The following is a 25,435-nucleotide window of genomic DNA, read 5'->3' on the forward strand; positions in this document are numbered from 1 at the left end:
GAGAGTTCACTAGTAACCTTCTCACACTGGCAAGAAAAACGGCTTGGTTTTCATTTGCACAACCCCTTGCTAAAACTTAGTTTATCACAAAATATTCTTGAAATGATCAAAACTTTTGCACAATGTCTACTAGATAATAGAGTTTTTTAAAGATTCATGAGAATAACGAAAAAAGAAAATCAAAAATCATAACAAAATTCATGAAATCTTCACCCTCTTCTAACATAGATTAGAAAGAAATGAAGTTGCATGCTAAACTAGCAATCTCAAAATCACATCATCTTCAAAAACACCAATATTATCACTTTGCAATACCAGTTCCAAGAGTCAGCTCAAGATCATCCATACCCACATCATGAATCCTTTCACCTTCCCATGCGTTCACTCCACCATTCTCAAACCCAACTTCTACCCCTTTCCCTTTCCCTTTCCCTTTATCCAAAACCGCATCCACAAGGTGGAATGTTGGCGAACCGGGCCCCATCACCATAGACCCATGGTCTTGGAACCTCAACCATTGGCAAGGCTCGATGGTGGAGCCACCCGGCTCATCACATTCGGGTATAGTCATGGGTTTGAACGACCTTTGATACCTCGTCGGGCTCGTGGGGGCAGAACAGGAAATCATAAAATTTGGCAAGTTTAGCGATGACATTGTCTGGCTGGTCAAAGACTCCCAAATGAGATTGTTGTGTTGGGGGTTCTTTGAATTTGGGGATGGGATTGGTGGGGTTACAGGGGCACTGTTTGATATGCGAAGCGGAGGGAGTGACGACGATGGAACCGAATCATGAAAGAAGGTGAACCGGTTATTAGTTGGGCTTGTTACTTGGGAAGAACATGGTGTTGTGTTGGTTGATATGTTTCTGATGTCAATGGAGGGAAGTGGTGGCTTGGATCCCTGCAAATTGAATTCATAATATTATTCACAAATAATTGAACTTATCATGTGATTTTGTCACATGCACCGATCAGCCGGTGTCCCGATGATTGAGTGCTATGTGCCTTATGTCCAAGGCTTGATGCAAAACTACTATCGAGCCGGGGGTCTCACCGGAAGCAGCCTCTCTATCCTTATGGGGTAGAGGTAAGGCTGTCTACATCTTACCCTCCTCAGACCCTACTATAGCTTTGCTATTGGTGGGATATACTGAGTACGATGATGATGATGATGATAATGATGATGTGATTTTGTCACATTCAGACACCCGAATCAATAACTTCTATATTTTAAATTAGGGGTCAGTTTTTATATCTTAATTAGGGTGTGAATTTCTAACAGAATAGATACCCGAAAATTATGATAGATATATGAAACCAATCAATACACATACATTCGCAGATTGACTTACAAGAGCAAGAGCCATTTAACCTGATATTTTGAATTTAATTTTTCCCTAACTATACTTTAAAACTGCAATTTACAATAAAAGGTACTAACGTATATAACAGATTACAGAACCTTAGGTTAATTTGTCTTTAGTTTTGAATATAGAGATGACATACCCAATCAACTTAATTTAAAACACATTTAAAAGAAAAAAAACAAAAGTACATGAACCTAACATGAAACACATTTATTTTTTTTTATAAATGTGCTTTATGTCCTAAAGTAAATTGATTGGGTATTTATCTCAATATTTAAAAGTTAAAACTTTAGTAGAAAAATTCACATAAATATTGCAATTTTGAAGTATAACTTTGAAAAAACCTAATAATAAAAAATCAGGTTACATGGTTTGTGACTTTTGTGTTCATATCAACCCGTGGATAAAAAATCAGGTTCGTGTCAAAAAATTCTGGTTCCCATTTACCACCCCTAAATTTTTAAAACTTAATCACTGATGAACTATAGCAAAAATATAACTGTTTCTACAAATCCCAACATCACATGTATAGATCCACAAATCAAATTAACCCAAAAATCAACACCAAAACCCAACAGATTTAAAATTTCCATCACTTTTTCACAAATCAAAGACATGAAAAAACCATCTAAAGAAACCAAACCCGAAAAGCGCAAATCGGAGTTCATACACCCCTAGATCCAACCAACAAAACCAAACTGATGAATGAAACAATAACCAAAGAATCAAAAGCAACATACCTTGCGAAATGTAGTACCATCAGGAAGAACAACCCAGCCAGCTTCTCTACACAAAGCTTTCAAAACCTCGTTATTATCGCAATGTTTCGGCAAATCATAGTTCCCCTGAGCCCTGAGTCCATTGTAAATATTAGCTGCAATTGCTCTCCTTCGTCTCTCTCTCCTCCGATTGTTTTCTCTCTCTCTCCACGACGGTTTCCTCCTCCCCCCGCCGCCAACTTCAGCCACCGCAGCCGCCGTTGACGATGATCCACCTGCTTCCCACATTGTTTCTATCTCAATGCATTCAGTGAGATGATATGTGTGTGTGTGTGTTTATATGTTGAGATTTGTGAAATGTGTGTGAAGTGTCAAATGTGTGAATCTTTGACGTCAAAAGTGTAGAAAGGACGGAGAGAATCATGTGTCTGTAAGAATATGTGGAGCTTTATTTACTTTATTGTCTGCCTGCTGGCCATCAATGATTTCAAATCATTGTAGCCGTAGATCTCATCTTCATCATTGAATTAATGATTCATGTGTTCAAGGGTTAAACTGGCTGGATGCTATGATTTATTTAGAAAAATATTAAATGCTGATAGTTTAAAATATTAATATCAATTAATACTGTATTAAATTAAGAGGTTAATGTTTGTATTACTATGATAACTATAACTTTTACACAAAACATTTTTCTTAAAAAATTAACCATAAAAACAAATGCTTTTACTTTTAATATAAGTATCATTTTTCGCTATTAATTTAATAAAGTAAAGAAAATCTTGTATTCCAATTGCTCGGGTTTTCTACTTATCAATATCTCTTTTATTTGTTATTTTGTCTTTATGTTCATTATTGTATATTTATGACTGCCATTGTTATTTTTATATTTTATTTTTCAAAAATGATGAAATCTAAAAATTGTAATATTAAATAACAACGTTATGTAATCCTAATATGTAAATATAATGATAAAATAACAACATATTTATCTAACACATAAAACATAATGATGAATAAACATTACATAATAATCTGAAATGTAAAATACAATGGTAAATACATATTATACAATGATCTGAAAACGTAAAACAAAATGATGAATTCGTATTACACAATGACTTGAACGTGATACTCTTTCTCAAATTAAGTGAATGCGACATGTCATTCCCGAACAAAGACAATGAGCATAATATACAATGACGACAATACAATGATGAGTAGAATGACATAATAACAAACACATGACAAAATGACGAGCACAAAGATACAATGACAAAGAACCCCCACTAAAAAACGTAACTTTCTTTTATTTTTATATAGCAAAATCATACTCATATTAAAGGTTAACAAAATTCGTTTGTTATTACGGAGAATTTTTTTTTTAAGGTTTGTTGATTTCTAATAATCCCAACTAAAGGATATTAGTCGATAATAATCTCAACTGAGTTTATCCCCACCAGTGGTCGAGCTAAATTTTACATCAATCGATTGGTATCCTCATTCCGATTAAAACCCTTAAAAGAAATTTGAAACTCAGAAAAAACTTAAAGCGATTAAGGTTTTTTTATTTTTTATTTTTAACGGGGACCGTTAAGAGTAGATTATTTAAAATTTGGAGCCACCAATGGGGATAAACTCAGTTGGAATTATTATCGGACACACTTTAGTTGGGATTAATAAAACCAAATAAACCATTTTTTTTAAATGTCATATAAAAAGGTTATGGACGTTTTAAAATAATAAGGAATTGGCATGTGCAATGAATGTACTCGTTTTGGAGCCGATGGTCTCTCTGAAAACAACATCTATATCCCCGGGGATAGAGACAAGGTTTGCCTACTTCATACGCTTCCCACACTCTACTAATAACTTTTTTTATTTGTGGGATTTACTAGGTACAGTTATTGTTGTATTGCATGTACTCTTTATTGACATGTTTCTTGCATGCTTACGTGTTTTCATTATATATAAGGTAAGACCTTAGACTCTTGATTGAAAGTTTAAACGATGTAAATAACATTTCATGCAAAGGTTTTGATAAATGTTCAGTTTCTTCGTAATGGATAAACATATTTTTAAACAAATATGACTAATCAAAGAACGAAACTCTAACTATTATTATAGTCTATCAATTAAGTGAAAAAATATTTTATTATTTCAAAAGGTTTTTGTAAAGACGTTTCCTCACGATGATAAGGTCATTCAGCTAGACTGACTGATGATTTTACCATTTTGTTGGCCTATCTATAAGAAGTAAATAATGTATAAAACAGAGTAAACATCTTAAAATTGAACTATAAAACAGAGTAAACATTCCAAAGAAATGTTTGAAACTGTAAAACCAAGCCCTGTAAAGGTCACTAAGATCCTACAATAGCTGGATCAAGTATTACAATGTTGTGCAAACGACTCAGGTGAAAAGCACACGTATAGCTGAATCCAATATTAAAATGTTGGCAGTCACCAATTTGTATGCACACGCAAACCAGTTCTGGGAGGCATAAGCATATAAAAAAGATTGAAAAGTTAGGATCACGTATACCTAACGAGATGTTGGCTATTAGATAATGTATCATTACTTAAAGAGACAATTGCATATTTCTCCATCTCTAACATCTTAAATGCTTATTTACCCAACCCAAATATTTAATTGCATATTTTTCCATTTTATTAAAATTACACATGTTGACCACTAGAAATAAAAAAAAAATAAAAGAAAACCTAATTTCAGTTACAGATTGTTCCTCACCTTGTGACCATCACATTTCCTGAAACTTTTAGTCGGAGTTTCTTTCAATCGGCCGGATTTCTATTGAGATGGAGTTACGGGTCGTCAAAGTCTCTGCCAATCGATCGGAATTCAAGAACCATTGGAGTCTCGCCGTCGTGCTCCCTCTCCTCGCTACTATCGGAATTTGCAGACCATTAGGACGCGTTCGTTTAACAGAATGGAATGGTTGCGCTAATTAATCAATCAAGACGAAGATAATTTTAAACTTTTCGCAAAAAATGGAAGAAAACAATAATAACACAAAAAAAGGAAGGTAGGGTAAATATGTAATCTTTTAAAGTTTTATAAGGCTAAAATGGTTACTATATAAACTAGTTTTCATAATTTGCCATTTTTCTGATTAAGGATGGATAAATTTGCAATTGAATATTTAGGCGGGGTATGCATTTAAGAAGTTAGGGAGGAGGGAAATATGCAATTGCCCTTTAAATGATTATAAAAATTCTTTTGAGTTATATTACGCTGATGAGGCCTAAAGTATACATAAAATTATATAAATATTTCCTACATGTTGAATAGTTTTTGGGTTAATAATTACTTTTAATGAATTCATATTTGAAATTTAAAAAAGCTTAAGGGTAAATGAGGTAAAGTATGAATTTTATCATATCACAATAAATAATTTGAATAATAATTAATCAAGTTGTAATTTTGGTAAAGATCTCATGAGTTTTCAAAGAACATTAATTAAATAAGGAAACAAATAATATTTTAATATTTCTAATTGTTTCCTATAGTGATTTAATCATAAAACCAATAAAGATATATTACTTATTCTATTTATGTCTATATAATCAGGCACAGTTAAGAATTGAAATACCGTATGGGCTCATATTATTTACATGGCAATGGGCTTCACTTCCAGAATGTTCCACGATTTTTAGGGTTTTGGCTTGATATTTTCCTATTTAAAGACCCCTAAACTCAATCTTAATCAGAACCTGAATACCCTAGCCGACTTGGACGAATTTGGGAGCTCAAGAGAAGATATTTCCGAGGGTTTGAAGGCTAGGAATCATCCGGCGAAGTGCTTATCATCCAAGGACGAAGACCACGGGTTTTATCGCCTCAAATCTTCCGTTCTTATTTATTTTCGCCATGAATTCCTTTATTATTATTTTGTTTTATGCTATGATGCTAGGCTAAACATTATAGACTGCCTAGACTTATGATGAACCTATTTTGATGTTGTGTTTTGATTTAGGATTTATTTATCGTTATGGTTTTATGATTTAGTAAAAGGTTTATTATATTAAATTAATGCATATGGATATTTAGGATTGTTTGATTGATTGTTATTATTCCATAGTTTCCTTGATTATTGTTTGTCATTATGATAGGTTGCTATTAGGTCATCTACTTTGTGTTTTTGACTATTTTATGATTGATATGCATTAAGATCATAGGAATAATAATTATTAATTAAATAAACCTATGTGTACTGCTAACCTAAATAGCTGTAAGGTGCTAGGTTATTGATATATCTTTATTATTTAATCTTGCTAGATTTAGTTTTTCGTAAGGAGTCCATTTAGGTTTGATTATTTATTATTGTCTATTGAATCAATTAAATATATTAAATTGCCTTTGATTTCTACGCTGTAAGGTAGGATTTCGTATAAAGGAACTAAGTCATAAATAATTAGGTGAACGTAAGAAAACTTGATTTTTAATACTGGTGTGCGTTAAAACTTATTAGACACTCATAGGTGTCTCTTAAGAAGGGTCAGGGGTCTTGTTCGGGTTTTCTCTTAGGTGTCTATTTTACGATCCCAGTCCATAACTTAATATTTTCCCGGTTAATTCATAATTGAAATTTAGGGGATTCTAGCCTAGGTAGTTTCTCATCATCATATTATTTACTCAAACTTGTATTTTCGTTTACTTTACTTATTTTCCTTAATTAGTTTTAATTTAGTATTTTAAATAAAACCCCCTTTTTTACAAACAAATAGTCGTGTCAGTATTAGTTGAGTCTAATTAGCTAGTTAACGTAGTTTAATGAGTCTCGTGGGTTTGATATCCGGACTTACTTAGCTTTACTAGCGTCGATTGGTTCACTTGCCGGTTAGTAGTTTAGTCGAGTTTTAGAGAGTCTAGAGTATTACTTAGTGTCTAGATTAGCGTAATTTAGTTAATAATTATTAGACTACTTCAAGCACATCATACATCATTGACCAATGATATGCTGATGTATTTTCAAAGGTGATTTTAGGTGATTATAGGTAAGTTCATTATAAAGATAGATTGCTGAAGAAATACCAAATTCTCTAAGTGTGTTAGCTAGATATAAGAGAGGACGGGCCACTAATATGGGTTGGAAACATGGCTTCTAAACCACATGGCAACCCACTGCCACCCCATGTGGTTATGGTATATGGTTTCATTTCATGGCAAAGGTTTGTCATATAAAATTGATTCATTTTTGGCATTTATTGTAGTTGGAGAATTAAAAACAAACAAAAAGTTCTATGGTATTTGTGGGTAGATATTGTCAGTGATTTTTGTGGTTTGTGGGCACTTGAGGGTAGAAATGAAGTGACATTACAGGATTGGGCGGTGCACGGGTAATACCCATGAGTGCCCCTTTCCCCTAGTGACTGTATGTTAAAAAGCCCTTGTAACAAAGTTTTTACTGTTTAGATCCACTGTCACAACTAACCAACACATTTTTGTATTAAAAAAAAGTAATTTCTCTCTCTCTCTCTCTTTTCCACGTACATAACCCAACCCAATCTAATATTTCACGCACTATCACAAACCAATCTAATTACACACACACATATGTATATATATATATATAAGAGATTTCAAATGAGAACCACTTTGAGTTTTAAGAACTCGAAAGAACTCAACATAACAATTTTTTTTACACATACGTAATATATGTAGGTTACATATACGTAAAAAATTACATAATTTTTTACGCACTGAGTCGACTTATTACATATGTTTAACGGACGTTTAAATTTGTGTAATCACTGTACCTATTTATTCTTCCTACTTTAATTTTTTAATCTCAACCATATAATATAATCTATTAACTAAATATGTGGTTAAGAATGAGGTTCTTAATAAGTTCTTAAAACTTAATAAGGTTCTCTAAATATCCCATATATATATATATATATATATATTAAGGAGAATTATAGAATGAAAACCCATTTGAGTTATGAAAACCCTATGTAACATCGTTATTTTTTACACATAATATATGTTGTAACATTTAATACAAAACATCGAAAAATAAGAAAAAATTATTTTTCTATTTTTAACATTTTTTACTAGTTTTTATATATGTTTTCAGGATAGAGAAAAAGTGATTATATTTATATTTACATTTTTTATTCACTTTAATTTTGAACCACAAGATTCAAACTTTAACTAAAAATATGTGGTTGAGAATAAATTTATAAAGCTTTTACAACTTAAGTAGGTTTTTATTTTAACTTAGCCTTATATATTAATTCTTAAATGTTAGTTTACTCACAAATACTTACTATTCACAAGCACAACCAATTGTTTTTAACCATGTGTGCAAAGAAGTTGATCACTTATAAGTAACATTTAATGTTGGCATATTTTATTTTTCTAACAATTTTTTTATACCTTCTTTTCTTAAATTCAATAATTGTGAACTCTTATTTTTATTTACGTTTTCACATAAGTTTCGTTCAAACCAATCTTGGTAAAATATTATATACTTTGAACTTTTTGTTTGAAACTTATTATTACTCTAAATTTGAATACAACGATAATGTTTCTACGTACATTTCGATATAAATTTGATTCAATAACGAGCTCATGCAATGCATGACCAAAACACGTATATAAGATATAATATACTTTTGTTTTCTCCACGACAACTTAGTTTTACAAAGACAACCTTATTTTTACATACGTTTCGATATACATTTATTAAATCGAGCCACTGTAACATGTGAACAAACTTTATTAACTGTGTATTTTATCAGCGTTCTCATTGTAACACGCAGACTAAAGTGTATCGTTCCCGCTGCAACGCCGGGAACATTTTCTAATTTTCATAAAATAACAATAATATTTTAAATAATATAAAAGAATAATATAGAAAAGTACAAGTTATATATTAAAATATATATCAATTGATTGCAAACTTGGACCGGTGGAGCAATTGGATCGAATGCCACAAATGAGTTTTGAAGTTTTCTAATAAAAAAAAGCTTTTTGTCTTTTGTTCCGCCTTGCAATCGATTGTTGTATACAAATTTAGGAAAATAAGTGACATGTGGCGCATAGTCAGCAAATGAAGGATTTTTGTTTTATGGTGTAATGGTTTTGTAGCACTGTCATTGTCACGTCATCTTTTTTTATTTTCTTTTTATAATCAAATTAAACAAATAAAAACTCATTATATTAAATAAAATAAAAATACATTAAAATTAAAAACAAAAATTCCGAAAAAAATACATAAGAAAAAAAAACACCTAAAACTAAAAACTAATTTTTTAGGTTGTAAATTTTGCGCATTTTTTGTACTCGTCGTTTTTCCAATAATGGGGCCTCTTCATTATACCTGTTTGAGACGAGGAAGTCGTAGTCTCGTTCAATTTTCCGCAATTCGAATATAGAAGAAAGTCATTCGTTTGTTTAGTTGGTTTGTTGGAAGATAGCGGGTGCGTTCCACGCTATGGGTTTCAAAATGACCGAACACATCGTTTAGTCGGTCGACTTCTTCGTGCCCCCCCCCCCCCCCACATCGGCTTGTGACGACAACGAACCCTCCACATTTTTTGTATTCCTTTTTCTTCCTCTCCCGTGGGGTTGAGCCAACTCTTGTGCATCGTCGTCCTATAAATTAGTCGCGTCATCCTCGTCTTCGTCAACAAGGTTAAAGCTACAAGCATCGGAAGGCATTGCGGGTGTGCTCGGATTTTTCGGAGACGAGGTTTTCGACTTTTTTGTAGCCCGGGATGATGCGTTAGATCGTCGAACGACCGGAACGATGGGTTCCTCGAACCATTTCGGGCAAACCCTAAGTTTTTCCCATGTAGTTAAATACTTAAACGCCTTATCTTGCCGCCTTCCGATTGCCCTTGAGTTCGAAAGTCGGTTAACGCTCGAGATTGGATGCTGGCGTCGTTTTCCCAGCTACGCCAACTGGGTCCCTTCAATCGGTTGTATATCCCAGCATATTTTTGGCAATCTTGGTATATGACCTTCCAATGGGCTTGAACCGCTTCTTTACCCCGGTATTCTTCTGGTTTGCCCGTTATCACGAGCCAAGCTTCAAATATTTTCTTCCAAAATATTCCGGAGGCTTGAAAGTTTGCTACAATTAAAATTATATTCACACTTAATATTAAATTTAAATAAATACTAAATAAAGTTAAATAAATAATTAATATTAATAACTTATAAACGTCGGGATCCTCCAAAATGGCGATCCAAGCTTTTGTGAGAGCTAGTTCCTCATCCTCCGTCCACGCTAAGTACTCATGTGGAGCTGCTGGCAGACTGGGCTAGAGCTGTTCAAAACCGGATATCCGAACCTTTCGGATAGTGATTTTCACTATCCTAATCCGAATCTGAAATTTTGGATATCCGAACTTCAGAATTCGGATATCCATATAAAAACTGTTTTAATAATAAAAACCATGCATCATCTCAAGAATTCAAGTTTCTAAATCCAACAAATCAAACATAATAAACCAAATAACAAGTTTGCAAATCCAACAAACCAAACATAAAACAACCAAATAACACACAATTCGTTGTTCAAAATAAAGTAATAAACACAACACATTCCAAAACAAACATCTTGAAAATTCAAATCAATCTTCCAATTTGTGACTCCATAGTTCCAAGTTTCCAACTTCCATGCCAACAACAAATATAATTAATAATCATTGAAACAAACCTGAAAATACTTTTTCACAGTTGAAGGTTATGGAGACGAGTGGAGCTGGACAAGTGACTAATCGTGGTGGAGGCGAGTGGTGGTCAACGCCGGTGGAGGAGAATAAAGAGTGGAGGCTGGATCTAGGGTAAAGTCTAGACTGGAGATTGGGGAAGAGAAGAAGCAGAGGCGTGCGTGACTTTGTGGAGGCTGAATAATTGATATTATTTTGTTATATAAAATAAAATTTAAAAATATTAAAATTAATTTATTCAATAGTTCAAATATCCGAACTACCCAAAAAATCTGAAAACTGATATCCGAAAATCCGAATTTTCGGATATCCGGGATTCGGATACGGATAGTCGGATTTCGGATACGGATTCGGATACTTTTGAACACCCCTACCCCCGGTGGCTTCTTGTTGTGTTACGGGATGCCTTTTTGGTTGAACCCGAGGAAACTGTTTATTCCTCTAGCAGGATACAATCGCATAACATGATACGTACACGAGACGATAAATTAACATAGAACGATATCGAGCCGAAATATTGTTTCATTGATATTAACCAAATGATTACAAGATCTCATGCATGCATACATACATACGGTTAAGCTCGATCCGCCTCGATGTGAACCTTGAGGCGGCCTATCATTCTAGAGAGAATTCGGCATGGTAAGTGGACTTTGAATACTTCAGGACAAAACTCTTAAGTCCAATGAACATGAACAACCTATTTATAGGCCTGCCTCATTCGTTACCATCACTAACAAATGAGGTGTTCCCGTTAACGAAAGAAGTAAAATGATAGACACTCGTATCCTACATAATCCGGTTTCAATCTTGAAAAAATCAATCAACAAGTGAAGATCAATTGCAGTCTTGAACACAGTCCTCATTCGTTAAAAATTTTTCCTCATTCGCTAACCTGGTCCACATTCATCAAACTGGTCCTCATTAGCTATAAATAACCGCATTCACTATCAATTAAGCGAATAGGGTCTCATTGATAAAGCTATTACGCTCGAGCCGGATCTAGATCATGATAGCATCGTGATGTTCGTAGTCATGATTATACGATTTGATGAACGATTACGTTAGTGTGTGTTTGTGTGTGTGTGTGCTGGAGATATTTGGACAGAGTAATAGTGCACAATACGATTAATCCCAAAACTGTTATTACGTTATAATAATTTACAACTATATATAGGGTATGACCACATTCGTTAAGTTAGCACTTAACGAATGTGTCATTTGTTACATTAAAACCTTACGAATGAGAAGTCTCATTCGTTATACATTACATAACGCGAATGGCCCTACATTCGTTATCTCATTCGTTAAGCTAGGTTAACGAATGTGCCTTACAATAAAGGCGAATGAGCATATTAATACATTTACCAAAATGCTCTTACATTAATAAACTAATATAATAATAAAATAAAGACCGAGATGCTCGAATGATGTATCAGGAAACTCCCCCTCCTCTCGAGCCTTTTATACTTTACTTCTTGAATATCTTAGTAGTCCAATCGTTGCAGCTATGAATCTTGAATGTCTAGCAGACTTGAACAACTCGTTGAAACTGCATAGCAATATCATAGTCACTTACGTTAGCAAACCGAATCTGATTATGGAATAGAGCATCGTTATCAGACTCCGATAAGTTAACGAGGCACATGGGATCAATAACATGTATAAACTTCATGTTCAATCCCGAACCCAATCCGACTATCGCTTCACCTGTTCTGTTATTGTAATACCATCTGTTGAATGTAGTGAATAGACTCTGAGGGAATGTCTTTATCAGTGCCCTCTTCATCGTCTTCGGCGGCTTCACCTGCAATATCATTTTCCTCCAGCCCATGTGCGGATCAATCCCATCAATATACTTATGAGTTGGCAGTTGAGGCTTGAAGAACTTGAAACCATAACGGGTTTCATGCAAGAGATGATCATAGAACCACGAGGCCCACTGGTCGTTTCCCCTATTCACAAATGGTCGGTTGGCCAAGGTTTTCACATCTCATCGCGGCATCATCAGTACGTCATATATACTTTTAATGTAATAAATACCGTGCTCCCACTTGATCACATATACTTTAAGCTCTGAGTCGTACTGCCATGCCACCATATCACCTTTAACATTCTTCTGACTCTTGTACTTCTTCATCTGGTATGCAGATGCTCGAACCTTCGCCTGTTTTACTTCTTCTTGTTCGTTGTATCGAAGGGTCTCGATCATCTTGTTCATACGTTTGACATTGTGTTCAAACATACTATCCAAAGCAAGTTTCCTCTTCTTTTCTTTCGCAGACAGGTGACTGGTTTCAGCTTCTTTGTTCCACTTCTCCCTTTCTTCTCTTAGACATTCCTCTGCTGCTTCAAAATGCTCAGTAGTAAAGAATGGAATACCCGAATAAGTTTTGTTCGAAGTATACATTTCGGGATACTCCTCAGCAGTAACGTCTTTCACCTCGACTTCATCATACTCTGGCACATTCCCACTGGAATGCCTGGATTACTACTTTCTTCAAACTCAATGTCCACATCCATTAGACTTTCCCAACTCTTCCACGTCATCCTCATTTAAATCCTTAAGTAGGGCAATTTGTTCTTTGGTCAAAGAATGGTCAACAAATTCATCCTCTTTGATCTTATCTGCGGTCACCATACTATACACAACTCCATCTAATCCCACAAACAAAACCATATTAGCCGCAATCGTGTTGATCGGCTTAGCTTTCGTGTAATCCTTATACAGAACAATCTGCATATTGCTTTACCACTACCACCACCTCTCGATCCATCCTGATTACCTGCCGACGATGTGTTACTACCGTCGGTTGCTGATCACCATCATCAGGATCCTGATCGTCTAATTAATCAGTCCGATTCAAACTCAGTTGAACCTCTAATTGAACCTCTGCTTTACGATATTACAATTAACCTATCAATCACTCAATTCATACTGTATTAATCCGATTATGATTAGATTATAATATGTTTAACATGAAACAATCACGAAGATCAGATCAGTATCTCTGATACCACTTGAGAAAGCTATTACACTCGAGCCGGATCTAGATCATGATAACATCGTGATGTTCGTAGTCATGAGTATAAGATTAGATAAATGATACGTTAGTGTGTGTTTGTGTGTGTGTTCTGGAGATATTTGGACAGAGTAACAGTGCACAATATGATTAATCCTAAAAATGTTATTACGAATTTACAAGTATATATAGGGATGACCATATTCGTACATTATAACGTTACAAATGAGAAATCTCATTCGTTACATTACATAACGTGAAAGGCCCTACATTCATTATCTCATTCGTTAAGCTAGGTTAACGAATGAGCTAAGATTATACGAATGTGACACTTTCATTACAAGTGAATGAATATGCCTTACAATAAAGGCGAATGAGCATATTAATACATTTACCAAAATGCCCTTACATTAATAAACTAATATAATAATAATATAAACACTAAGACGCTTGAATGATGTATCAACACTCATTCGAAATCAAACGATGAACATCTTGAATCAAAATTTGCATCGAAATTGGTACGCATCAAGAGAAATTCCCTCTCTAATACCAATTGAGGAAATCGTTTTTTCCTTTAGCATGATCGAATTGCATAACATGACACGTACACGATTTGATAAATTAACATAGAACGATATTGAGCCGAAAGATTGTTTCATTGATATGAACCGAACAATTACAATATCTCATGCATGCATGCATATATATGGTTATGCTCGATTCGCCTCGATGTGCACCTCGAGGCGGCCTATCATTCTAGAGAGAATTCGGCATGGTAACAGTACTTTGAATACTTTAGGCCAAATCTCTTAAGCCCAATGAACTGGACAACCTATTTATAGGCCCAAGCCTCATCCGTTACCATCACTAATGAATGAGGTGTTCCCATTAATGAATGGATTCCCATTCGCTAAACTCTTTAGTGAATGGGCTCTATTAAATAACGAATGAGCCTCATACGCTACACCCTTAGCGTATGAGCTTCTAGGCTAACGAACGGGCTGCCATTCACTAACATATTAGCGAATGGCCTTAATCTAACGAATGGACCCCATTCGCTATACATTCCGTAGAGAATGGGCCATATTACAATGTAGCATATTGACTAAACTACCCATAGCCTATTCGATCAGCTACGGACAACAAATCATGCATTAACAGAACTGGAGGCCCGCACCGATTGAATCTCCGGAATCGTCACTGGCACCGGCTTTGGTTGGCTGGACCCGAACACCGACATGGGGTTTTGGGGGTTGAGGAAGCTGGCATACATGTTTAAGTTCAGGTTGGGAAAATGAAATGGATAGTTTAGGTTCAGTTAGTTTCCGGTATTTAAGAAGTTGGTTTGTTGGTTTTGCAGAGTAGGGTGTTGGCCTAAACTGAGCCATGAAAGTTTACGCTCGGTTGGTTCGGTTGGTTTTGCGGAGCATAGTAATGCCCGAAAGGTGGGAATGGATGGTTTGGGTTGTTTCTAGGATTCATTTTTGGGTTTTTTTTTGAAGAGAAGATGTATTTTTGTATAAAAGATTGAAATTGTTGGAGATGAAGTTGCAGAAGAAGAGGGTATATGTGTGTCTATATTATTTATAATTTTTTTTAAAAATTTTGATTGTTCAACTGTAGAAATGAATAAAATAATAATATTCTCCATCAATCAACGGCGATAAACCCGTCACCCCCCCCCCCCCCGGTCGCCCCTGTTATCGCCTGGGGTGAGAGACGGTGTTCCTCTTCATTGTCGCCTAAAATTACCCAGAATACCTGTAAGGCCTCGATCTCAGGTGCCCTACTTTTGCTCGGGTTGGATTTACTCATTCACATAATTTGGAAAATCAGAGTTACTTAAACCATTTCGCGGAATAAAAGTCAACCATCTTTACATAACTTAAATACTTTGTCTTAGCGGAAATAACATAAGTCTTAAACATTAAATATAAATAACACGCGACTCTTCTTTTCTTCGATGCCGGTCTTCATTTATTTGCCACGTGCCCCCCTCTAAGCAACCTGCCTCGTTCTACTCACCTGCGTGCATACTAAAAGTCAGCTATGCTGAGTGAGTTCTAGTTAATTAACATACATTGCATCCACTTACTTATTAATATGCGTCCGAAGATACGTATTAATTAGTTACCTGTTCATCTAACATTCATACATACATACATACATACATACATACATACATACAATCTTCCATACTTTATCTGACTTTCTTTAATTAATACATACGTGTCCCCTCTATATTTTAAAGAGCCTTTCGCCCTATAACCTTCGCAGAGATTATTAGGGTCCGCAACCCTTTATTCTTTGCATATATTATTAGGGTCCACAACATTTATTTTTCGCAGTTATTATTAGGGTCTGCATCCCTTTATTCTTCGCAGATATTATTAGCGTCAACAACCCTTTATTCTTCGCAGATATTAGTAGGGTCCGCAACCCTTTATTCTTCGCATATATTAGTAGGGTCCGAAACCCTTTATTCTTAGATTATAATATAGTTTAATATAACCACGACATGCTAAATTAATCATTCTATAACATTCACATACATACACAATCATATCTACCATACACTTACCATTTAAGGTAAGTGTATTAATCTAACACGTCGTAGTATGCACACAGCCCCGAAAAACGTAACATAGAGAAGGGGCTAGAATTCACCTGGATCCTGTTATGCTCGAAGTTAATCGTGATTCCTTTCTTCAGTTGAGCTCGACTAACTGTTTATTAAACTACACAAATTAATTTTCTATCTTTAATAACTGTGCATTCTTAAGTTAACGGATATAACTTTTAAGTTAATTAATCCGACTTGTTATACTAACGAACCGAATGTATACCCTTATTAAACTGATTATATTAGTTTAATAAACTTTAGTTTCATTTATTAGTTATTAATTCTTAACTTTATTATTATTAAGAAACAAATCCTTATAAGTTACTATCAAGACCTTAAATCTGGTGCAAACCTTAAAAATGTTGACAAGAACACGCGGATCTAATAACCTAAAGGCCTATTGAATCTCCTGGCGGAATCAGGATATTCAACGGATGAGAATGAAGGTATGAGACACACACAAGAAGGAAACAAGAGCAATAATTAGTAAGCACGATACAAAGACAAAGATTCACTGTATTAAATATATCATTCAATGAAACAGTAAATGGAATGTCTAGGGTTTCGTGAAAGCGGCGGCGGCGGTACGAGGAACAAAGGGAATATTCTTTAGAATGTTTTCTCTCGTCTTTTGTGCCACACGCTCTCTCTCCCTTAAAATAGGTAATCTAGTACTCTATTTATAACCCAGACATTCCTTCTAGAATCCCTAATCATTACATAATAAATGACAAAATGATAATACAAGTGTAGTCTTCGAGCATGATGTCTATCTTGCTTGAGCCGACTTGTTATGCAGTGTATGCTCGATGAGTTGCTTCGAGCATACTTTACTTAGAATAATTTCTGATAGAAATTATTCTTCTCTAGCATGCTTCATTCTTCTTGACTAATCCTAGCTTTGCTCGAAGTTGTCCTTCGAGCAAGCCTATTCTTCTTGATGTATTCAATTCTGTTTTGAACTTATTAGCAATCTTCATCATGCTCGGATGTTAAGCTTGCTTGGAACTGAACTATGCTCTAAGTCTATACTTTGCAACATTGACATCTTCTTAGTGCATCCTTGCTCGTTACCAATGTGCTCGGACATCCTGTGCCCGGATCACTTGGCTAAAACTTGAATAATCAAGCTGTCTGCTCGATTGGCAATCCATACTTGATATATGAACACTCTTGCTCGGAGAAGTGTAGCTTGCGCGAAGCCTTCAACACTTAAAAGAATATGCTGAAAGACCATGCTCGAGGTAGTAAACCATGCTTGATGACCTAGGCTTGCTCGTATTCCATACTTAGCCGTTTTTTTGAGAAGGTTGAGAAGATTCCAATCTTCCTTGTAAATATCCGACTCAACAATCTCCCCTAGATTGGAATAAGCTCAGATGCGCCAAAACATACCTGCATATAGTTACACATGTATCAAATATCTAAGATAATCAATTTAGGCACTTGTCATTACATTACATAAAGGAATTCTGCCTCTAGTGCATTACATATCAAATTTTACATGTGAAATTACAAATCATAAAACAAAATACAAAGATAAAACAGAAATAAGATGATCATCAATAAGCTCCATTCTGCTATCTTCTCTTCTGGCTCCTTGCGACAGCTTTTTCTTTCTTGAGTTTAACAAAGGCAGCCTTTTGCTTGAAAATGTCAAGCTCCACCCCATCAAGAGAATCAAGAGGAAAACCTGCATCCATAATGTCTTGAAGGTCTTGGATATGTATAAATTGTAGGTCTTCATCATACATAACCATTGCAGTAGTTCCTCCTGATGCATTTCTCAGGGATATTGAATCATTGTGTCTATTGTATGTGAGATTAGCTATTTTTCCATTTTGTTGCACATGTGAGTTTGGTTCAAGCATCTCCCTTCTCATGGCTAAGAATTCTTTCAATGTGTTCCTTTTTCCACTAGAGCTGCTTGCCTGATGAGTTTTCTTTGAGTCCCAAATGGAGAGTTCAGCAGTGTGCCCTTCATTGACTCTTTTTCTTCTCCTCTCTTTCTCAGCTTCACTGTGTACTTCTCTCCTTTTATGTCTGAGAAATGGGAACCTTTTCATAGATTGTTATTTTATGAATTTTGAGAGGTCATTTCTCTGCTGGCCTGCATGTTGGCTTCTTTCTTGATTGTCATAAAGATCTAGTTGAGCCATTTTCTTTAGTTGTTCATTTGAAATTTTTTTCAAATCGTCTCTGAAAATGATCAAGCTTTCTTCATGGTCTTATGTTATCACTCTTAAGGTCTTTAATCTTTTATCGAAAAAGAGATGTGTGGGCAAGTTCAAGTTCCTTGAAGGTTCAGGCCTCACAATCTCCGACCTTACAACAATTTTGCTTGTACTGACTGGTTGATGTTTCGTTGCTTCTTCAATTTCTGACTCTCCAAACCATAGTTTAATCGTGTCATCTGTTTACATCATAACTCTTGCTGGATTTGCACCTCTTTTGCACAGTATACTTATCATGCATGCCCTTTCTTCTTCTTGCTTTTTCATTTTGGCTTCCTGTAGTCTTTTTTCTGTTTCAAGAAATAACCTTTGCTCTCTGTTATAGATTTCAAGAAGTTGAACATGAGGCGTATTATTAAATTCATCTTCTGTCATGCCTTTGTCCATCACAATATCTTTCAAAGTTTGCACCCTCTATGGATCTTTAAACCACTCTCTTACTTCTGCTTCTTTCTTTTCAGCCTCTTCCTTTTCTTTCTGCATCTGCAGTTTCAATTTTCTTTCCCTCTCACATTCAACAGTGCATTTTTGATCGTTGTGAGAATTTTTCACCATTTGTACTTTCCTTTTCAGCTCTTCAAGGGAAATATTTATCAAGGAATCGTAGTTGTAGCCATGGAGTTGCAGAAACTTAATGTCTTTGTGTTTGCTTTTGAATATCTCATATTCTTCTACATCTTTGGCTTTCTTTTCTGTTCTCCTTTTGCTACTATCTGATTCTTTCAACTCCCTCTCCCCTTTATCCTTCTTCTTCTTGCTCATCTTTTCCACATAATTTGCCACATCATCAACAAGGGCATTCTTGTACATTCGGTCAAATGTTCCAAATGATTGCAAATTTAAGAATGCAGGCCTGTGTCCATCTTTTATCCGAAATTCTCTTTGAGTTTCTCTGCTCCTCCAGCCTTCTGCTTCTTGAGTAATTTTCTCTTTGGACATCCCCTGAAGATATTTCTCATCATATTTGAGGCTTAATAAGTAGGCTTTATCTTCATTTTCTTTATCATCATTCTTCTTTGTTCTCTCTTCCTCTTCATCAACTTCAATATGCTCATCCACGTTGTGAAGTGCTCCAATCATAGGTTCTTCATCTTGACTTGTCTGAGACCCTTCATCAACTTTGGGTTGTACTTCCCTTCTTTTGTAAACCTTTATAGATTTTTGTCTTTTGGGCTTAGGGATCACAAACTCAGATGTTTGTTTTCTTTTCATTGTCTCCCTTACATCAGGTTCAGGCTTAGTAAGTATTGGTTCATCAGTTTGTGTGACTGGTTCTTCATTGAGGGTTTCTTCTATCCTGGGCTCTTCAACAATTTCATGAATAATAGGCTCTGTAGTCTCAAGCACCTCTTCAACTCTTGGTTCTGGTATGTTCTCAGTTTGTAGACTACTGCCTCTTTGTTCAAAATCCTTCTGAGCCTTTCTTGCAGCTGATGCAATATCGGGGGCATGTCTTTCAGGTTGATTCAGGATGTCTGTAAGAGTTTTCATCACTACTAGCTTTACTACTGATCCATAAGATAGCTCTATTGTTTCTTCTTCCTGATTTATTGGAACCATACTGATCTCTTGAGTTTTTGGTAGTTCAGGTTCAGACTTTTCAGGCACTGGCTCAGGTTGTGTATACTCAGGCTCATCATATGTTTGTGCATTTGGAGTTTGTTGTTCAAATTGTTTTTCTTTTATTGTCTCCTTTGCAGCCCTTATGGCCTCATCATCTTCCTTCCTCATCCTCTATTCTTCCTCTTGTTTCTTCTTCGTCTCAATTAGTGCTTCAAGCACTTCTTGAGGAATTTCTTCTTCTTCTTCAATCATCACATTTACTTTTTCTTGATTTAAAAGATTGATCACAGTTTGAACAGATTCGACTTCTGCAATATCTGGATCTACCACATCATCCTTCTGAAGTATTTCATCTCCAGATTGCAAAGTGTGTGCAAATTTGGGATGTAAATCATCATCAGTCAAAGCAATCCCTTTTCCCTTATGTTTCCTTCTTTCTATCTGTTCTGGGGTTTCTTCTTCCTTCTCTGTCTCTCCCTCATCCAATGCTTCTTCTACATATTCTTCATTTATCATGTCAAGAGCATTTGATGTCCCCACCTCAGCCTCATCTTCATTGGACTCATAGTATAATTCATTTAAGACTTTTAGAGCATCTACATCATGTGAGACATTCTCCCCCTATTTTGGTGCATCTGAGGGCTTCTCAACCTCAGCCTGATCTAGGGTTTGAATCCGGATTAGGTCTGGCTGTAAAGCTTGCTCCAAGGCCAAGTTTTTCGTCTCTAGAAAAGCATTTCGTTCCTTTAGCATAAAGTTCTCAAGCTCCAATTCAGAGTTCTCGTGAATAAGGGTATATAGATTTGGGCTTGAGGAAGGTGTTCCTTGAATGGGTTGAAAATCGGGTTCAGAGAATGGTTTTGGATATGAAATTTCTGGTGATGGCAAAGATTTAGGGACTGGTGCATCTGAAAGGGTTCTTGAATCGGAGAGGTTGGTGGTGAAGGGATGTGTGCTTGTTGATGAGATAGAGCAGGTGGTGATATGGGTGGTGAGAAAGTAGTTGTTTCATGAATGTGTGAGGTTGGTGGTGTTGGTAAGGATGTGTTAAGTATTGAGTCAAGGTTTGGTTGCAGTTCTGTGGTAGCAGGAGAAAAATGAATAACTGGTTCATCAACTGGTGTAGGCTCTGCAGACTCAGTAACTTCAAGAGCAACAGGTTCACTCACTTTATCCATAATCTCCATAACCTCAATATTCTTAGCCTCAGATGCAATATGCTCAACAATTTGCACAATATGATCACCATCATTTCCATTACCTTGATTATCATCATCATCATGACCTTCATCATTTCCTCCTACCTCCTCATCATCTTCACCCTCATCATCATCATCTTCTTCACTATGTCCTGGTGTGTGAGGTACATCAATAGAACCCAATGCAGGAACTAGTAACCAAGGGAGAACATCCCAATCAGTATTTCCATTAAACTTTCTCCTTGCATCCTTCATCCTTTGACATATGTTTGGGTCTTGCAGCCTTAATACTTCTCCTGTCAGCTGTAGCTTCTGCAAAGACCTATTGATGAGTATCTATAGAAATGATGTGTGTCGGAAATGTCTATAACAATGAATGACCTTCACAACTAAGCTTTAATTTTAAAACGAAAATCCTAACCACAAACAACTGGCAAGTGTACCGGTCGTAAGTAGTATAGACCTAGGAAGTCCGAGTATCGAACACTTGGACACGTATAAACGCTAATAATCACTAACCCTAGACAAGACCTACCCAGGAATAATAATTAATTGATTTTGATTTTTAATAATTTAACTGGACTAACAGGACTAACTGACAAGTTACCAAAAATAGAAAACTTAACGGAAAACTAATTGTGTTAACTTTGGATGGAGAAAAATGTCTACCTAGGTTTGAATCAAACTGTAGGCCTAACAAGCAAATGGATTGAATGACATCAAGACACTGGTTCCTAAAGATGACACGACTAAGGATCGCTCAGGCTCACTGGATTACCTCTCGGTCTCACTCAACAAACCATAACTACTCTTAATCGGCTAAAACGACCAAACCGGAAAACAATTGTTAACGTGTTCTAATGTTGACTCACCTCTCGGTGTCACCAACACTCGACCCTAATGGTAATGAATACAACACAACCAAGGATAAAGGAACAATTTAATTTAAACCAAATAGATCAACTAGTCGCTCAAAACACCTAAACCGGACAAGAAACAAACTCGCTCTCGCGCAATTCTAATTCTAGCACGCAAAGGTAATGACACAACCCTACTTCTTATCACCTCTCGGTCTCTGAGAAGGTGCCTAACCACTATACTTTAACCAATAATTCAAGCAACAAAACACTACGGTTGTACCTACCGCAAACAAACCCTAAACACAAAGCCTAGAATCAAACAAGCACCGATCAATCAATAGAAAACTAATTAACCAACGCAAGATGTTTAAGCAACGAATTAACAAAATTTCCAGCCATCAAACATAACCTATTTCATGTCTAAATCAAACTTTACAATAACAATTCAAGTCTATCAATCAAACAATCCATAAAGCTCATCAAACACTAACAATAATCATCATTCCTAGGTAGAACCGACAAGTTTAGCCTAACATAATTTTTGGACAGCAGCTAATACTCAATAAAAACATCTTATAACTCATTCCAATCATCTCAAAAATCATTCAATAATCAATACTAGTCATAAACACTTCAATATTTCAAGTAATTGCAAACCTAGTTAACAATTTAGCAAGAATAAGAAAGATGATGAACAATGTTATAATAGAAAGGATATGTAGATGATTCTTGGCTGCACTTGGCTGTAAAAATTGATGAAAAGACTTCCCGAGCATTTGCTCTTGCCTCCTTTTTCTTCCTTAGCCTCCACAAGCTCCCAACCCTAGCCACAAAAAACTTTTTCTGTTTTATTTTTGCTGCTGACTTCCGATCGGACTAGTCCAAGGGGGGCTAGGGTTTTTTTCTTTTTTTTTTGTATTATAATATAAAAGTAGGCTTGGGCTTGTCCAAGATGAATATGGGCCGGGCTTTCAGTTGTGTCTTAAAATCGTATGCTAAAAAGCCTTTAAGCTCCTCGCGAAGTCCGGTTTTTCTTTCTTCAACCTGTAACCTACAAGATAAATAAAACTATGCCCCTAATACTTACCAAGGCAAATAAGGCGTGACAATTTTATTAGTTTGTATGACTAAGCGGGACCCACACTTAAAAGCCCTGCTGCCACTTCACCACGTTCCATTATGGTTTTACCAGACCGAGTCACCTCAACTTGACTTAAACCTATTGCCACATTATCAAAACATTTTCGACTTATATACAACCTCTCAATGATGTAAAACTCTCAAGTACTCTCCGATTACTCCCCTCCTAGATCGAGTACTCCCCGTCATGGCCGAGTACTCCTTAGGTATTTTCCGAGTAATCCCCGACTACTCCCGAGTACTCGCAACTCCCCAGTCGACCGCCTAACGAATTTTACAACATTGCAACCTATAAACTCTTGCTTGGTCCTTGATCGACCAACAGTAGTTTCCTTCACGGTGGTTTTGATTTGAAATTTTTTTTTCTGCCTTTTGGCTTTTTGCTCTGCCTTTTGTCTTTTTGCATTTTTTTTAAAAAGAATCCACCATGTTGGACGATATTACAGATTGCATCAAGGCTCAGGTCTGTGCCACCGCGCAACAGAGGGCCGAGCAAAACTGTCTTCTGCTATTCGCAGGAATAGATACGTATACATAAGATTATACATATAAGTACGTATACAAAAATTAGGTTTTTATATAATTGGTGATCATGTGACACGAGGCTTGAGTATGACCCGACCTTTCATCCCAGTCCTGTTACGGGCTTAGTTAAACAAACAAAATACAAAGATGTTTCCCACTAAAGTCAGGCAATTTAAACGGTTCAATTTGGTCAACAACCAAACCGCCCTTTCATTCTCAAAGGCTGAGCCTACCGACACATCGAGTACTGAGCCTAAACTGTTCGGTTACCAAACCTTACATGCGGGTCTAATGGGCAATGTTCTTGTTTATTATATATATACTTTTGAAAACACCAAGAAATTATAAAACAAACACGACTCGGTAATAATATCATTTTCTGTTTAACGTAGAGAAAACAAGTTTCAAGGGACAATTTTTTCAAATTTTTCAATTTTTTTTTTCAAAAATTTTCTACAACTAAGTAAAATAAATCCCATCCCCACACTTAGAACGAAATCATCCTCGATAAGAACAAGGAAAAGAAATAAAATAAAATAAAAATAAAACAAAAATAAAAATATAATATACAAGAATAAAACAAAGAACGGGTTACTCCCCTGGTTTGTGTGCAGAATTTTCATTAGTTGAGTAGCAGTCAAGCGACCGTATAGCATTTCATTCGCGGCCGCAACCTCGGGAGAACCTGTTCCAAAACGCCATCGTAGCTACCATGCGCATAATATAACCTGCAACAACTCAAACTCGCTCGCATGTAGCGGCGTACAAAACAGAAAACAAAATCATAAAGAAATAAACGTATTTTTGTGTTTTTGGTTTTTATAATTTTTTTTTTTCATGTTAATACTAGAACACCTCTTAAATCGACCGACTCGAATGGAGATTAAGTACGAACGGTTTCATTTTGAAACATCCTGAAATAGACAAAAACATATTAAACAGACCGCACAAACAAATAACAGAGATACAAACTCTACAACTCGGGCAGTCTCCTGAGTGATGCATCTAGCACATCTACGTCTGGGAGAGCGAGTCAAGGTAGAATACCTCGACAGTCTGATCAGCCATCCGCTCGCCAATGTAGTGCTTCAATCTATGACCATTCACCTTAAATTTCCCGCTTTTATTCTCTATAGTGCCATACGGGAAAACCTCAGTGACCGTGAACTGTCCCGACCATCTGGATTTCAACTTTCCTGGGAATAACCTCAATCGTGAATTATACAGTAAGACCAAATCCCAACACTTGAACTACTTGTTCCCCTTCAACTTGCTATCGTGCAGTTCCTTCGTCCGCTCCTAATATCTAAACGACTGCGCGTAGGCGTGATCTGTCAGCTCCTCTAACTCATGCAACTGGTGGAAACGAGTGCCTTCTGCGGTGGACATATCAAGATTGACCCTCTGAAGGGCCCACGAAGCACGGTGCTCCAACTTAATAGGCAGGTGGCAGGCCTTCCCATAAATCATCCG

The 25,435-nt window shown here is 36.0% G+C and overlaps 1 protein-coding gene across 1 annotated transcript; it reads right to left on the bottom strand.

Annotated features, from left to right (window-relative positions):
* Nucleotides 1–271: 271 nt before the first annotated feature.
* On the bottom strand, nt 272–2,695 carry LOC143622397 (protein BRASSINAZOLE-RESISTANT 2-like). The gene is made up of 2 exons (XM_077093563.1): nt 2,108–2,695; nt 272–901 (listed from the first exon to the last, which is right to left on the bottom strand). The coding sequence occupies exons 1-2, from the start codon at nt 2,372–2,374 to the stop codon at nt 302–304; spliced, it is 867 nt and encodes a 288-aa protein (XP_076949678.1). The 5' UTR covers nt 2,375–2,695; the 3' UTR covers nt 272–301.
* Between the last annotated feature and the right edge of the window lie 22,740 nt (nt 2,696–25,435).

This window comes from Bidens hawaiensis, unplaced genomic scaffold, assembly GCF_021521415.1.
Source record: "Bidens hawaiensis isolate Kalapana, Puna unplaced genomic scaffold, B.hawaiensis_p1.1 tig00003126_1, whole genome shotgun sequence".
Classification (NCBI taxonomy): Eukaryota; Viridiplantae; Streptophyta; class Magnoliopsida; order Asterales; family Asteraceae; genus Bidens; species Bidens hawaiensis.

Coding starts and splice junctions, on each gene's coding strand:
- LOC143622397 (XM_077093563.1), bottom strand. CDS start 2,374: ATGTGGGAAGCAGGTGGATCATCGTCAACGGCGGCTGCGGTGGCTGAA. Junction 902..2,107: donor ATGGTACTACATTTCGCAAG/GTATGTTGCTTT, acceptor TTCAATTTGCAG/GGATCCAAGCCACCACTTCC.